This window comes from Artemia franciscana, chromosome 4 (genome assembly GCF_032884065.1).
Source record: "Artemia franciscana chromosome 4, ASM3288406v1, whole genome shotgun sequence".
NCBI classification, from domain to species: domain Eukaryota; kingdom Metazoa; phylum Arthropoda; class Branchiopoda; order Anostraca; family Artemiidae; genus Artemia; species Artemia franciscana.
The window spans coordinates 47,581,519-47,596,057 of NC_088866.1; the positions used below are offsets into that span (position 1 = coordinate 47,581,519).

The following is a 14,539-nucleotide window of genomic DNA, read 5'->3' on the forward strand; positions in this document are numbered from 1 at the left end:
AATGTTTAATATTTCTCCAGAACTCACATAAATTAATAAATTACGATTTGGCTATAATTGAAAAAAAAAACTTACAAGTATATAAATCACGAAAGTTCGGTTTTGATAAATGTACGGTGCAATTTTACAAAACGAAATCGAAGACGGAATCGGACACGTATGCATGGAAACGTCGACACAACTATAACGAAGCTGATTTTTGTTATTTTGATAGCCGAAATTCGCCAAAAATTCAAAGGCGAAAAACTCATGGCTAACAACCTTTTTTAATATTTCTCCAGAACCCACCCAAATCAACAAACTACAGCTAATCTGGCCAGAATGGAAAAACTTTAAATTAAAGTACATAGCAATCGTGTCTTGGCTCTTTTTTCCTTATCAAAAAACGGTGCGATTTTTAGACAATTAGAATTTTATCTAAAAAAAACAAAACACTGAACAAGGCTACATAGAAATCAAATGCTAAATGCTGTGCCATGGTAAAGCAAATGCTGTTATTTCCAAAGAAAAAAATTCGTAGAAAAAAACCAGGGCTATCAAAATGTTTAATATTTCTCCAGAACTCACATAAATTAATAAATTACGATTTGGCTATAATTGAAAAAAAAACTTGCAAGTATATAAATCACGAAAGTTCGGTTTTAATAAATGTACGGTGCAATTTTACAAAACGAAAGCGAAGACGGAATCGGACATGTATGCATGGAAACGTCGACACAACTATAACGAAGCTGATTTTTGTTATTTTGATAGCCGAAATTCGCCAAAAATTCAAAAGCGAAAAACTCATGGCTAACAACCTTTTATAATATTTCTCCAGAACCCACCCAAATCAGCAAACTACAGCTAATCTGGCCAGAATGGAGAAACTTTAAATTAAAGGACACAGCTATCATGTCTTGGCTCTTTTTGTTTCTTATCAAAAAACGGTGCGATTCTTAGACAATTAGAAATGGACAAGGCTACATAGAAATCAAACACTAAAAGTTGTGCAAAAACACTGGACAAGGCTACATAGCAGGAAAAACCAGGGTTATAGTAATCTTTAATATTTCTCCAGAACTGACACAAATTAATAAATTACGATTTGGCTATAATGGAAAAAAACTTGCAAGTATATAAATCACGAAAGTTCGGTTTTGATAAATGTACGGTGCAATTTTACAAAACGAAATCGAAGACGGAATCGGACACGTATGCATGGAAACGTCGACACAACTATAACGAAGCTGATTTTTGTTATTTTGATAGCCGAAATTCGCCAAAAATTCAAAGGCGAAAAACTCATGACTAACAACCTTTTTTAATATTTCTCCAGAATCCACCCAAATCAGCAAACTACAGCTAATCTGGCCAGAATGAAGAAACTTTAAATTAAAGCACATAGCAATCGTGTCTTGGCTCTTTTTTTCTTATCAAAAAACGGTGCGATTTTTAGACAATTAGAATGTTATCTAAAAAAAACACTGAACAAGGCTACATAGAAATCAAATGCTAAATGCTGTGCCATGGTAAAGCAAATGCTGTTATTTCCAAAGAAAAAAATTCGTAGAAAAAAACCAAGGCTATCAAAATGTTTAATATTTCTCCAGAACTCACATAAATTAATAAATTACGATTTGGCTATAATTGAAAAAAAACTTGCAAGTATATAAATCACGAAAGTTCGGTTTTGATAAATGTACGGTGCAATTTTACAAAACGATATCGAAGACGGAATCGGACACGTATGCATGGAAACGTCGACACAACTATAACGAAGCTGATTTTTGTTATTTTGATAGCCGAAATTCGCCAAAAATTCAAAGGCGAAAAACTCATGACTAACAAACTTTTTTAATATTTCTCCAGAACCCACCCAAATCAGCAAACTACAGCTAATCTGGCCAGAATTGAGAAACTTTAAATTAAAGCACATAGCAATCGTGTCTTGGCTCTTTTTTTCTTATCAAAAAACGGTGCGATTTTTAGACAATTAGAATGTTATCTAAAAAAAAAAAAAAAAAAAAAAAAAACACTGAATAAGGCTACATAGAAATCAAATGCTAAATGTTGTGCCATGGTAAAGCAAATGCTGTTATTTCAAAAGAAAAAAATTCGTAGAAAAAAACCAGGGCTATCGAAATCTTTAATATTTCTCCAGAACTCACATAAATTCATAAATTACGATCTGACTAGAATCGAAGAAATCTTGCAAGTATATAAAATCATGAATATTCGGTTTTGTCTAAATGCACGGTGTAAGTTTTACACAGAAAGAAATCGGACAGGGATGCATGGAAACGTCGACACAACTATAACAAAGCTGATTTTTGTTATTTTGATAGCTAAAATTCCCCGCAAAATTCAAATTCAAAATCAGCAAATTACAGCTAATCTGGCCAGAATCCAGAAACTTTAAATTAAAGTACATAGTTATCATGTCTTCGCTCGTTTTTTTCAAAAACCAGAACGATTTTTAGACAAATACAAATTATTTAAAAAAAAAGAAAAAAAAAAGAAAGCTACATAGAGATCGGAAGCTGTAATCAGATAATATGGTTATTATAAAAAATTGACATATACGTCACTGAGCTCCAAATTTCTAGTTAAGGTAAAAAAAAAAAATACTTTGGAAGAAGCTATTTAGAAACACTGGCTAGACTCTTACAAAATACCTGGTTTTTTGGCAGTCAAAATTAATTCCAAAAATCTAAAGCAAAGAAATCACGACTATAAATTTTTCTACTATTTCTCCAGAACCCATCCAAAGCATCAAATTACACCTGATCTGGTCAGACTGGAGAACACATAAATGAAAATATTACGAATTGGCTTTTTTGTGAATGGGCAGTTCGATTTTTTGAAAATTTCAAAATTTACGTCACCGAAACCAAAAACTTCATTGAATATAGAATGTACATTGGACCCAGATGGAAACGTGTTAAACAATTGTTGTTTCTCAGCCTTACCAACCATAAATATCAGTATTTGAAATCTCAAATATAATATTTTATAAGGTTAAAAACACTGGAAAAGGCTATTTAGAAACCCTGACCCGATCTTGAAGGAATATCTATTGCTATTTTGACAGCCAAAACTCGATACAAAAGTCGAAGACGAAAAAAAATGTGTATCAAAATTCTAATATTTTTCCAGAGCCCACCTAAATCAACAAATTACAGCTTATCTGACAAAAACTGAGAAAATATACATAAAAGTGTATAAGTATTACGAATTGATAAGATTTTGGTAAATGCACGTATTTTTAGATTATTTTCACATTAGTATAAAACCCCAAAAAATTATTGAAGACACAAAGAGCATTGAACAAGGCAATATAGAAACATCAACGCAACCATGACGAAATTTACTGTTATTCTAATAGCCAGAATTTGTCCAAAAAGCCAAAGACAAAAAAATCGTGGCTATTAAAATTCTATTTTTCTCCTGGACCCACATTAGCAAATCTGGCCAGAATGGAGAAAATATACATAAATATCATGACTTGGATCGGTTTTAGAAAATCCAGTGTGGTTTTTTTTAGATAATTTTGACAATTATACCAAATATTCTTTTTTGAATTAAAAAAAGGGAATAGTTGTGGGAAAAATCAAAGTCATGGCCAATTCTAGAAAAAGCCAAGACAGATTGTCCAATTAAGTGGGCATCAAGTCAAGGTTAATTTTACCCCTTTGATTGCCGTTGTTACTGTCTCCCATTTATGCTACACCTATCCGCGCATGCATGTCACTACATAATGCCAAACTAGAGTCAACCTTGTTGGAGGGTCTCCCCAGGGAACACACGCTAGTTGACAGTAGTTTACTTGAAAATTGTCAACTATACTTAAAAATTTTCCTCTCATGCATGTCACTCCACAATGCCGAACTAAAGTCAGGTAAATACAAAAGTCCATTGAAAACAGAAAGAGCATTGAACAAGGCTAAAAATAAACATCAACACAATCGCGACGAAATTTGTTGTTGTTATTCTAACAGCCAAAATTGTGAAAGCCAAATCCCGATTCTCAAAATTTCGATATTCCTCCAGGACTCACCGAAAATAGCAAATTACAACCAATTTGACTAGAAGGGAGAAAACACACAAAATAGTGCATTAAAATCATGACTTCGTTATCAAATATTTATCATGTTATCATGACTATAATATTTAATATAAAATATTATGCCTTTGTTATCAAGTGTATCATTATCAAATAATCAGGACAAAAAAGTAGAAAGATTTCTTCAGGAAACAAACACATATCGTAAAAACTGGCTCAAATCCAAGTCTATGTGAAAATTTGTTATTTTGACAACCAGAAATCATCTTAAAAATTGAAGGCAAGAAACATGGCTGTCAAAAGGTTAATATTTCTCCAGAACCCACCCAAATTAACAAATTACAATTAATCTGGCCAGAATGGATGAACTGCAAAGTATTTCTACAGATATGCCAAGTTTCTGTTGCGTGTCCCTCTGTGGCACAGCAATGGCGACATCTCCATGAAATACAAGGTCACCAACCCTTCCATGGCCATAGAGAAAAGAATCTCCAAATTCAGTGCCAATATTTTAAGAGCGAACCACCCCTGGACTAGTGTTATTTTATAATGTTTGTAGTTGAAGTGTATTTAAATTTTTTCTTCTTTTTTATACTCCGTCTTTTCCGTTTTTGACGGGTAACAAATTAACAATAATAATAGTACTTAAATATCATAACTCGGTTTTGATAAATACACAGAGCAATTTTCATATAATTTGAACATCAGCAAAATTGGGTCCCAAGAATATGTTGAAGACAGAAAGAATACTGAATATGACTATACAGAAACATGGACTCAACAAAAAAGAAATTAATTGATGTTATTATGACAGCAAAATCCTGGTCCTCAAAATTCAATATTCCTCCAGGGCTTACCTAGAATAGCAAATTACAACTAATTTAATCAGAAGGAAAATAACATAGATCGCATTAAAAACAATTACTGCTCGTTTTTATCAAAATGATCAAGACAACCCCTTCAAATCAAGAAAGCTTTTCAGAGGATGAATATATACAAAGAAAATCTGACTTAAAACCAAGTCTGAGTAACGTGAAACTGTCATTTTGACAACCAGAAATCGCCTTAGAAATCGGCAAAAAAAAAAAAACAAAAAAAAACGGGCAGTCAAAATGTTAATATTTCTCCAGAACCCACCCAAATTAACAAATTATGGTGAATCTAGCCAGAATGGAGAAACAAATGGCATAGCAAATTGGACACCGAAAACACCGAAAAATAACCATAAAAACAGTTTATTGATTTAAATGATACTAATGTTATACGGTATATATAACGTTAGCTCAAACTTTAGGCTAGGTAACGTTAAGTTAGGCGAGTTGCCGTTCACTCTCTGAAAGGTCGGAATTTCATAATTTCAATCACTCTATTTTTTTTGGGGGGGGGGAGTTCGTTTATTGTTCGATTAAACAGATTCTCCATCAATTCTGATAACTTTAACAATTATTTCTTGTCCTAAACTAATTTCTATTCCTTTACAGCATTTGGCTTTTGACCTTTTCTAATGGCTTCCGGCCACCAATTTTGGTAACTTTCAACCTATTTTTTTTTTATCCCTAAAAGCTTTCCACAAAATACTCAAATAGCGCTATAAGCTTCAACATTCAGGTATATAAAATTTAAATTATACAATATAAAAGAACATATTTAACACAGACTGATTAAATAAAATTAGTGAATATCACATGAAATAAAGAAACTAGAACCGGAGCATCATACCTTGATATATTGGGAGAACTGTCTTTTGAAAGCATCTTCATCTTCATCTGCTAAATTCTTCATGTATTCAGCAACGTGCAACCCGAAGATGTGCTTGCGGTGAACTTCTGAATCAAAATGCTTTTCTTCAGCATCATAACCAGGAAAACGTTTGGTGCTAAATTAAATAGAATAGTATCAAGAGGAGGATCAAACGTTGGTAAATCAAGTAGGGCAGTCCAAGACACACTCCTCGATTCAGGAAGGGAAAGAGCACTGAAGAATGACGTTTCAAGGAAAACGTTTGGTGCTATATTTAATAGACTAGGATCAAGAGGAGGATCAGACGTTGCTAAACCAAGTATGGCAGAGGATGACACAGTCTTCAATTAAGGAAGGGAAAGAGCATTGAAGAATGACGTTTCAAGGAAAACGTTTGGTGCTAAATTAAAAAGACTAGGATCAAGAGGAGGATCGAACGTTGGTAAACCAAGTGGAGCAGTCCAAGACACAGTCCTCGATTCAGGAAGGTAAAGAGCACTGAAGAATGACGTTTCAAGGAAAACGTTTGGTGCTATATTTAATAGACTAGGATCAAGAGGAGGATCAGACGTTGCTAAACCAAGTATGGCAGAGGATGACAAAGTCTTCAATTAAGGAAGGGAAAGAGCATTGAAGAATGAAGTTTCAAGGAAAACCTTTGGTGCTAAATTAAAAAGACTAGGATCAAGAGGAGGATCAAACGTTGGTAAACCAAGTGGAGCAGTCCAAGACACAGTCCTCGATTCAGGAAGGGAAAGAGCACTGAAGAATGACGTTTCAAGGAAAACGTTTGGTGCTATATTTAATAGACTAGGATCAAGAGGAGGATCAGACGTTGCTAAACCAAGTATGGCAGAGAATGACACAGTCTTCAATTAAGGAAGGGAAAGAGCATTGAAGAATGACGTTTCAAGGAAAACGTTTGGTGCTATATTTAATAGACTAGGATCAAGAGGAGGATCAGACGTTGCTAAACCAAGTATGGCAGAGAATGACACAGTCTTCAATTAAGGAAGGGAAAGAGCATTGAAGAATAACGATTCAAGGAAAACGTTTGGTGCTATATTTAATAGACTAGGATCAAGAGGAGGATCAGACGTTGCTAAACCAAGTATGGCAGAGAATGACACAGTCTTCAATTAAGGAAGGGAAAGAGCATTGAAGAATGACGTTTCAAGGAAAACGTTTGGTGCTAAATTAAAAAGACTAGGATCAAGAGGAGGATCAAACGTCGCTAAACCAAGTAGGACAGTCCAAGACACAGTCCTGGATTAAGGAAGGGAAAGAGCACTGAAGAATGACTTTAGACTGAAGAACTAAGCATTGTTTTTACGCATTTCCTAGAGAGCGTTTTCGAATACGAGGAATGTACTTTCTAGAGAGCGTTACCAAATTACGTACTAAGTATTTTCTTGATACCTTTTTTTATTTTCTCGACGTAAGGACAGAGAGTACTTGAGAACAGTAGGCTACTATAGAAGGAACTTTGCAAATCCTGAGACAATAAAATGACGTTTTGGTAGTGTATTCCTTTGTCTTTGCGTCTGACTCTTTCAGTCTCCCTCTCCTTCTACCATTCCATTTACCTAAAGCTTGGTAAATGCTCAACATTAATAAAAATAAATTAAATACCCCGAAAATTAGCTATGAATTGACAGAGGGATTAAGTTTTCTAGTGAGCTGATTTTACTTCTAACAACCCCAAAGTAGTCTCAGAAAAGAGTATCTAATATTTATGAAAACAGGAGATAAACAAACCCATCCCACAACAAACTTTATGACAGATCTATCTATTCATTACATTATCGTGTTTTTTTCAATTTATGGACTCGACCCCACCCCACCCCCAATTAATGAAAATTGGGGGGAGAGGTTTCCCGAAAACTTTTAAATTTAAAATACTATCCTAAATACTAAATACGGTGTAAAATACTCACAATCACGTGGGGGAGGGCGGGGGTTGCTTTACGCGGGAAAATTTTTCTTCAATTTCCATTTTTAAGATAACAGCAACGCACGCGGGTGTATAAATAATAATAACAATATCAATAACTACATAGTTAACAATAATGACAGTAAAGGGAAGCATAAAGACACAATAAGGCTCACAAATGTAAGAAAAAAAAGAAGAAAACAAGTGATGCCAGTTAGTGAAAGGCAAAGAACAAAAAATATGTTGTAACTTTATATTTACCCCCGAAGACCTAACTAATAACCACGCGTAGTGAATATAAATTTTTTTTGGAAATATTCTCAAACAGAAGTGTCATCTTTATTCCTTTAATCAGTATTAAGCATGGTTCATAATTTATGACCATCAATAAATTAAAGAGAAGCCGAAATAAGTCCACTCCATACGTAGAGAAATTACCATAAACAGGAGTTAGGCCAACGCTCCCTAGGTAATAGTACTAAAAAGTACTAATGAATGCAGACTGACAGTTTGACACGTGTATCTCAGCAATTCGGATTTATCAACTTTATAAAAAATAGGTATAAATAAAACTTCTTTTCAGTAAGAGTTCAAGGTGAACTCTTTCTTTAGAACCCGTTCTTTAGAGTTCAAGGTAAATGCATCTATCTCAAAATCGGATATTTATGAACGAAATCAAATGAGTAAGCTTCCTCAGTGATCTTATGGATATTGAATTTTAATCCCAGTGAAGCTAGTAGGATTTTGAAAAATTTTGCAAAAGATTGGTTTTAATTAAAACTTGTCTGACTGGTTAATTCCAATTCCATTGCTGGATAAAAAGATAAAAAAGGAATTAATAAGAACTTTGATTGATCGATATTTCTGAAGGAAAAAGAGAGAAAAGAGTAAATAAAGAGAGTTTTTAACTTTGGGAACGGTAGTATTACGCGATAATCAGCGAGCAGAAGTGGGGAGTTTTCTTGTCACAAGGGTCGTTGTACCTGCCGGGAGTGGATTCTCCCTTAAACTGCGGGGATCAGGTAGAAAGAAACTACGCTTCCCTCGCTTATTATTTAATTTCCATCGCTCATGATTTAATTTACATTCAAGATTGCAATCACTGTGAGCGCGCTATAATTAGTTAACATGCACGGAAGTGATGAGGACAATTTGCACTATTCTCCGGTGTTAAATTTTGCTCAGCAAAATGTTGAAAAAGGAATTGATGATTAAGAAGTTTGGTACAGAATCTTTTGACGTCGATGATATTGTGAATGCGAAGAAGTGACTTGGGGGAAGCTATATCCAGATGCTTTATTTCAGAAGCGAACTGGATTGAAAGCGTCACTAAGTCATTTAGGAGACATACTGGATTTTATCAAGAAGGGCAATACAGATGATTTCGACATCCCGGTATTTTGTATATTAAACTCTAGTGAAGTCCCATTGATACCAGCTACTGCTTATTCTGCTCTCTTTTCGGGAGTAAACAAGCTGCGTATCCAGCTAAAAACTATTTCTAATCAGTTTGATGTGTTTTCCAATCATTTCCCGCCATTACCACAGCCTGGAGCCTCGAAACCTGCCGACAACCACTCTACTATTGTTGTCTCTAAATTGCCACCATCTATTGGAGATCCGACAAGCCGCAAAGACTTTATCGATCAATTAAGTGGTCATAATTCGGTTGCTAGTATTCGGCCGGTGGGAGATAAAATGTTCGTGAACATTGAAAAATCGATAGCTTCCGAATTCTGTGAGTCTGTAGTCTCGGGTATTGGCACTAAGATTCTGCAGAAACGTTACCTTGGAATAATAAAAGGAATCCCGCTGTCATTTAATGCTTCCGAATTCAAAATGCACTCAGGAGTCGTTGACGCAAACCGAATTGGTTTGTCCCAAACTGTCAAACTATACTTTTCAGATTCGTTTGCAAAACGTGACGCTATGAAGAATGGAGTAAAAATAGGTTACGAAATTTTCAGAATTTATGATTTCGTAAGTGTACCGCGATGTTGCTTTAAGTGCAGGTCTCCTGATCACTTTATCAACGATTGTACCAGTCAGGTGGAAAAATGTGCACGCTGCGCCGAAAATCACATTTTTTCGAAAGATGCGCCCTATACAAATAGACCTAAATGTGCAAACTGCGGCGATTCTCATACTTCATTTAGTCTATTATGTCCAGTGCTCAAGTCTCGTGTATTGCGACCGCTATGAAAAAATGATGTCACAAAAATTCTCGGTTATTTCGTACAATATAAATGGAACACGTCAAAAAGAGCATATCATTGACGAACTTTCGATTAACTATGACATCGTTTGTCTTCAAGAGCATCTTTTATCTTCAAATCATTCCAACTTGTTGAAACGGAGTGCAAACCATATTACTTTTGTGAATGCTGCAAGATCTACGTTTGGTAGACCTTCCGGAGGCCTCGCCTATATTCTGAGACGTAGCTCCTTTTCATCCACGACGCCTGTGCTGTTCCATAGTGACGAAAACCTCTTGGCCGTGCAAATTGCCGATTTAATACTTATAAATGTGTATTTTCCTTGTGATCGTAAGTCGGTTCAATCACTGAACAAGTTTGCCAAGACCTGTAGTGTTTTGAAAAAAGTGACAGAATCCGCATCATCTCTCGGTTATCAATTTGTTGTTGCCGGGGATTTTAATGCTGATTTACTGAATTCAAATATTCGGTCTGATATGGTTTTCGAGTCTTTATCTGAGTTTAAGCTAGTGGATAAGAATCTTCTGTTTTCTTACATCCATCATTCTGGGAGCCTGACTAATATTGATCATGTGCTTTGCTCTCCTAACTTATCTGTTTCGACTGTTTCTGTACATGAAATAGAAAGCGATATAGACCACCTACCAATTTCCTTCATGCTTAGTATTTCTCTGTCGCAAGATAGTTCTAACAGACGTGGGAATCGTAGATGAGTTACCAGACGAAATTGGAATAAGGCTAATTGGGCTCTTTATATTTCTACCCTTACAGCTTTTTTGTCTAGGATAAAAGTTCCTTTTCAGCTACTTAAGGTTGGATCTAAATTTGTAAATGATAAGAATTTTCTGAATAAATATTATTTTTATATTATATCATGCATGAAGGAAGCTGAGAGGGTGGCTGTTCCCGAAGAACGTGTTAAATTTAATACGCGGAAGCCTGAACGGTCTTGGGATCCGGGTCTAAAATCAGTGAAAAATAAAGCCAAATTTTGGCTACGTATTTGGGTTTCTTGCGAACGACCACGTAGCGGTGTAGTATTTCAGCTTAAAAAGAAAACTAAATTAGAGTATAAAAAGTATTTACGGTCTGCAAAATCTAAAATTTGCAAATTCCCGTCAAGTAATTTCGATTCGAAAAATATGGTAAATTCAAATAAAATCGATGACTCTTCATCAACAAGTAGCCCAATTAGTCCTGCTGCTTGGTGCAAATATATCGACCGGATTTTCAACACTATAAACCATTTTGTTTATGCTACTTTTATGAGGTTTCTTATTTCTGCGCTTCCCATATCACTCCGCCAGAACCAGATCCTCCCAGTTAATTTAGTTTTGGTGGCACAAGCCATAAAAAAGCTTAGGTCTAGCTCTATTGATTGTGATGGTATAAGTGTCAAACACCTAAATGTTGATTGTCCAGCTCTAGTCCAACATTTACAACTTCTGTTTCAGATGTGCTTATGAACCTCGGTTGTGCCTGAAAGTTTTTTATGTGGAACAGTTACTCCGATCCTGAAAAGAGGAAAGATTCCGACTGAGTGTGCATCTTACAGGCCAATAACGGTTTCCTGTAATATAAACAAAATTTTTGAGTATCTTCTCCTCCCATCAGTTAATTCTTCGGCATATTTTGGTGAAAATCAGATTGGGTTTTCAGCTGGGGTAGGTTGCCAGCAGGCTCATCGAATTTTGGCTACTGTTCTTACTGAGGCTACTAAAAAGGGATTCGAGTTATATTTATGTGCTTTGGATCTCTCCAAAGCCTTTGACACTGTTACGCATTCTCAAGCTATCTTTTCCCTTTTTAGTCACAGTATCAACATATAGGTAATTTTTCTTCTTAGATAATGGTATTCAAATTCCTTTTTGCGGATTAAAATGGATATGAGGGTTTCAGATAGTAAAATTCCAATACGACGTGGGGTCCGGCAAGGTGCTGTCCTCTCCCCCTCTATTTTCAAACTTTGTATATCATGTGTCCTTTCCTCTATCCCACCTACTTGCATCCTTAATTCTGTAAATATTTCTTATCTTGCCTATGCGGATGATATTCTTTTGATCAGTGGGACTAAAAAAGGGCTCTCTTTGTCTGTTTCAACAGTAGCATCTAAACTTCATGCGATTGGACTTTCTCTTTATCTTTCAAAGTGTGAATATCTTTCATTTAATAGCAATATCACTACTCCTCTGATCTGTGGATCTTTTTCTATCCCGTCGGTTTCTTCATTTCGGTGGCTGGGAATTAACGTTAGTAAAACTCTCACTGTTGCTGATTGCAAGAAGAAAATCCAATTAAGTTACTCTAAAATTGTTGCTAACCGAGATAGATACAATAGAAAGTCTCTTGCTAAATTATATTCGGTTTTTACAGATCATTCGGTTTTGTTTCTTTCTGGTATTTACCCTATTTTTCATAAAAAAGATATCAGTTCAATTCGTTCTTATTATTTCCGGTTTTCCCGTTTTCTATTGTATCTGCCTCCATGGTATAGGAATAGGAGCCTCATATCTATTTATAGTTTCCCGGATATTGGGTCGAAGCTCACAGAGCTTGCTGGCAAAATACCCCAGTCTACTTATAAGTATCTGCCCGCCCACGGAGGCCTTACTCGTTTGCTTTAGTTTCTTGTTTTTTTCTGTTTTGTGTAGCGTTTGTTTTGTTTCTTTTATTGATACTCCACTTTGATTTTTGTTGTGGGTCAAAAATAAATTATTATTATTATTAGTAAAGAGCAAACGAACTGCTGGTTTTAAACTCGGCCGTCCTGGCCGAGTAGATTGGTGCGCTGGACTCAGGATCCTTTGTCTGAGTGGATGCGGGTTCGAATCCCAGTGTACCCAACTGTTCGTTTGAGACGGGGGTCAGTGGCATGACTCTGTAAGCTTAGCCAGAGTCGGCCCAGCTCTAAATGGGTACCCGGAGAAATCTGGGGAAGGTAAACAGGAAGGGTGTACGAAGCACAGGATGGTTGGCCCCCAGCCCCCCATTGCCCTTCCTGGCTGAAAGGTCAAGAAACGGAGATCAGCACCGCCGGTACGGACTGTAAATTCTAATGCAGTATCCTTTACCTTTTTTTAAAGTTTAGGGGGCGTTAGCCTTACTTCTGTTTAAGGCAGTTCCTGTCCTTTTTAAGTTTGAAAATATTGTTATATACATATATAAATTTTGGGATTGAAACTACTATATGTGAAACGAAAATGAAGAGAAGGCCTTATGATAGTCAGAAAAAAAAATAGATTAAATTCTTTACTTTCCACGAGCAGTTCAAACAGGATCTGATTTTAGGAACTGGTCAAGTGAAAATTCACACAACCATATACGTCTAATAACTACAGAGACCAGGAATCTAATTTAAAAAAAAAGAACTATTTATGTAATTTTTGGCTGTAGTAATTAAAAAAAGCAAAAAAAACGTGGATAAAAATACGCAAGAAATAATATCAAATAGCCAAAGAAGGTGTTACTTTCCTTCAAAGATGTAGTAGTCTTCAAGAACCAACACACTATAAGCCGAATTTAACCCCCCCCCCCCTCAACAATTTTTTTATTCCACTCGTAAAGACGCTACAAAAATGCAAATAAACAAATTTCTATGCAAAAAAAAAAAAAAAAACAAGAGCTAAGAGCCCATATGGCACTTGTGACGAGGCGAGAAGAGCTAAGAGACAAGAGATCATATGGTATGAGGTCTAACAAAATTCTATGAATCAATAGATTGACTTAAAAAGGAAAATAAGAGGCTTAATGCCGGTCAGGATTTAAAATAAGAGCTCTGAGTCACGATGTCCTTCTAAATATCAAAATTCATTAAGACCCGATCACCCAATCGTAAGTTGTAAATACCTTATTTTTCAAATTTTTCCTCTCCCTTTAGCCCCAGGTGATCGAATCTGGGAAAACGACTTTAACAAGTCAAATTGTTCAGCTCCCTGACACGCCTACCAATTTTAATTGTCCTAGCACGTCCAGAAACACCAAACTCGCCAAATCACTGAACCCCTCCCCCGAACTCCCCCAAAGAGAGCGAATCCAGTACGATTCTGTCAATCACGTATCAAGGACATTTGTTTATTCTATCCACCAAGCTTCATCCCGATTCCTCCACTCCAAGTGTTTTTCCAAGATTTGATCCGGTTGAGATTTAAAATAAGAGATCTGAGTTACGAGGTCCTTCTAAATATGAAGTTTCATCAAGATTCGATCACTCCTTCGTAAGTTAAAAATACCTAATTTTTCTTATTTTTCAGAATTAGCCCTCCCCCCCCCCAATAGACCGGATCCGTTCCAATTATGTAAATCACGTATGTAAGACTTCTGCTCTTATTTTTCCCACGAAGTTTCATCCCGATCCCTCCAATCTAAGCGTTTTCCATGATTTTAGGTTCCCACCCCAAACTTCCCCCAATGTCACCAGATACGGTCAGGATTTAAAAGAAGAGCTTTGAGACACGATATCCTTCTAAATATCAAATTTCATTGAGATCCGATCACCCGTTCGTAAGTTAAAAACACCTCTTTTTCTAATTTTTCAGAATTAACCCATCCCCCAACTATCCCAAAGAGAGCGGATCCGTTCCGGTTATGTCAATCATGTATCTAGGA

At 35.8% G+C, this 14,539-nt stretch overlaps 2 protein-coding genes across 2 annotated transcripts in view; one reads left to right on the forward strand and one right to left on the reverse strand.

Moving 5' to 3' along the window:
- The window catches only part of LOC136026520 (annexin A7-like), a 322,593-nt gene that overhangs the window by 257,018 nt on the left and 51,036 nt on the right, over positions 1-14,539 (forward strand). The gene's annotated exons all lie outside the window — the stretch shown is intronic.
- LOC136026514 (large ribosomal subunit protein uL18-like) overlaps positions 1-14,539 on the reverse strand; it is a 35,921-nt gene that overhangs the window by 13,396 nt on the left and 7,986 nt on the right. The window contains exon 4 of the mRNA XM_065703147.1: positions 5,765-5,921. Within this exon, the coding sequence (XP_065559219.1) occupies positions 5,765-5,921 (157 nt within the window). The remainder of the gene's footprint in view (positions 1-5,764; positions 5,922-14,539) is intronic.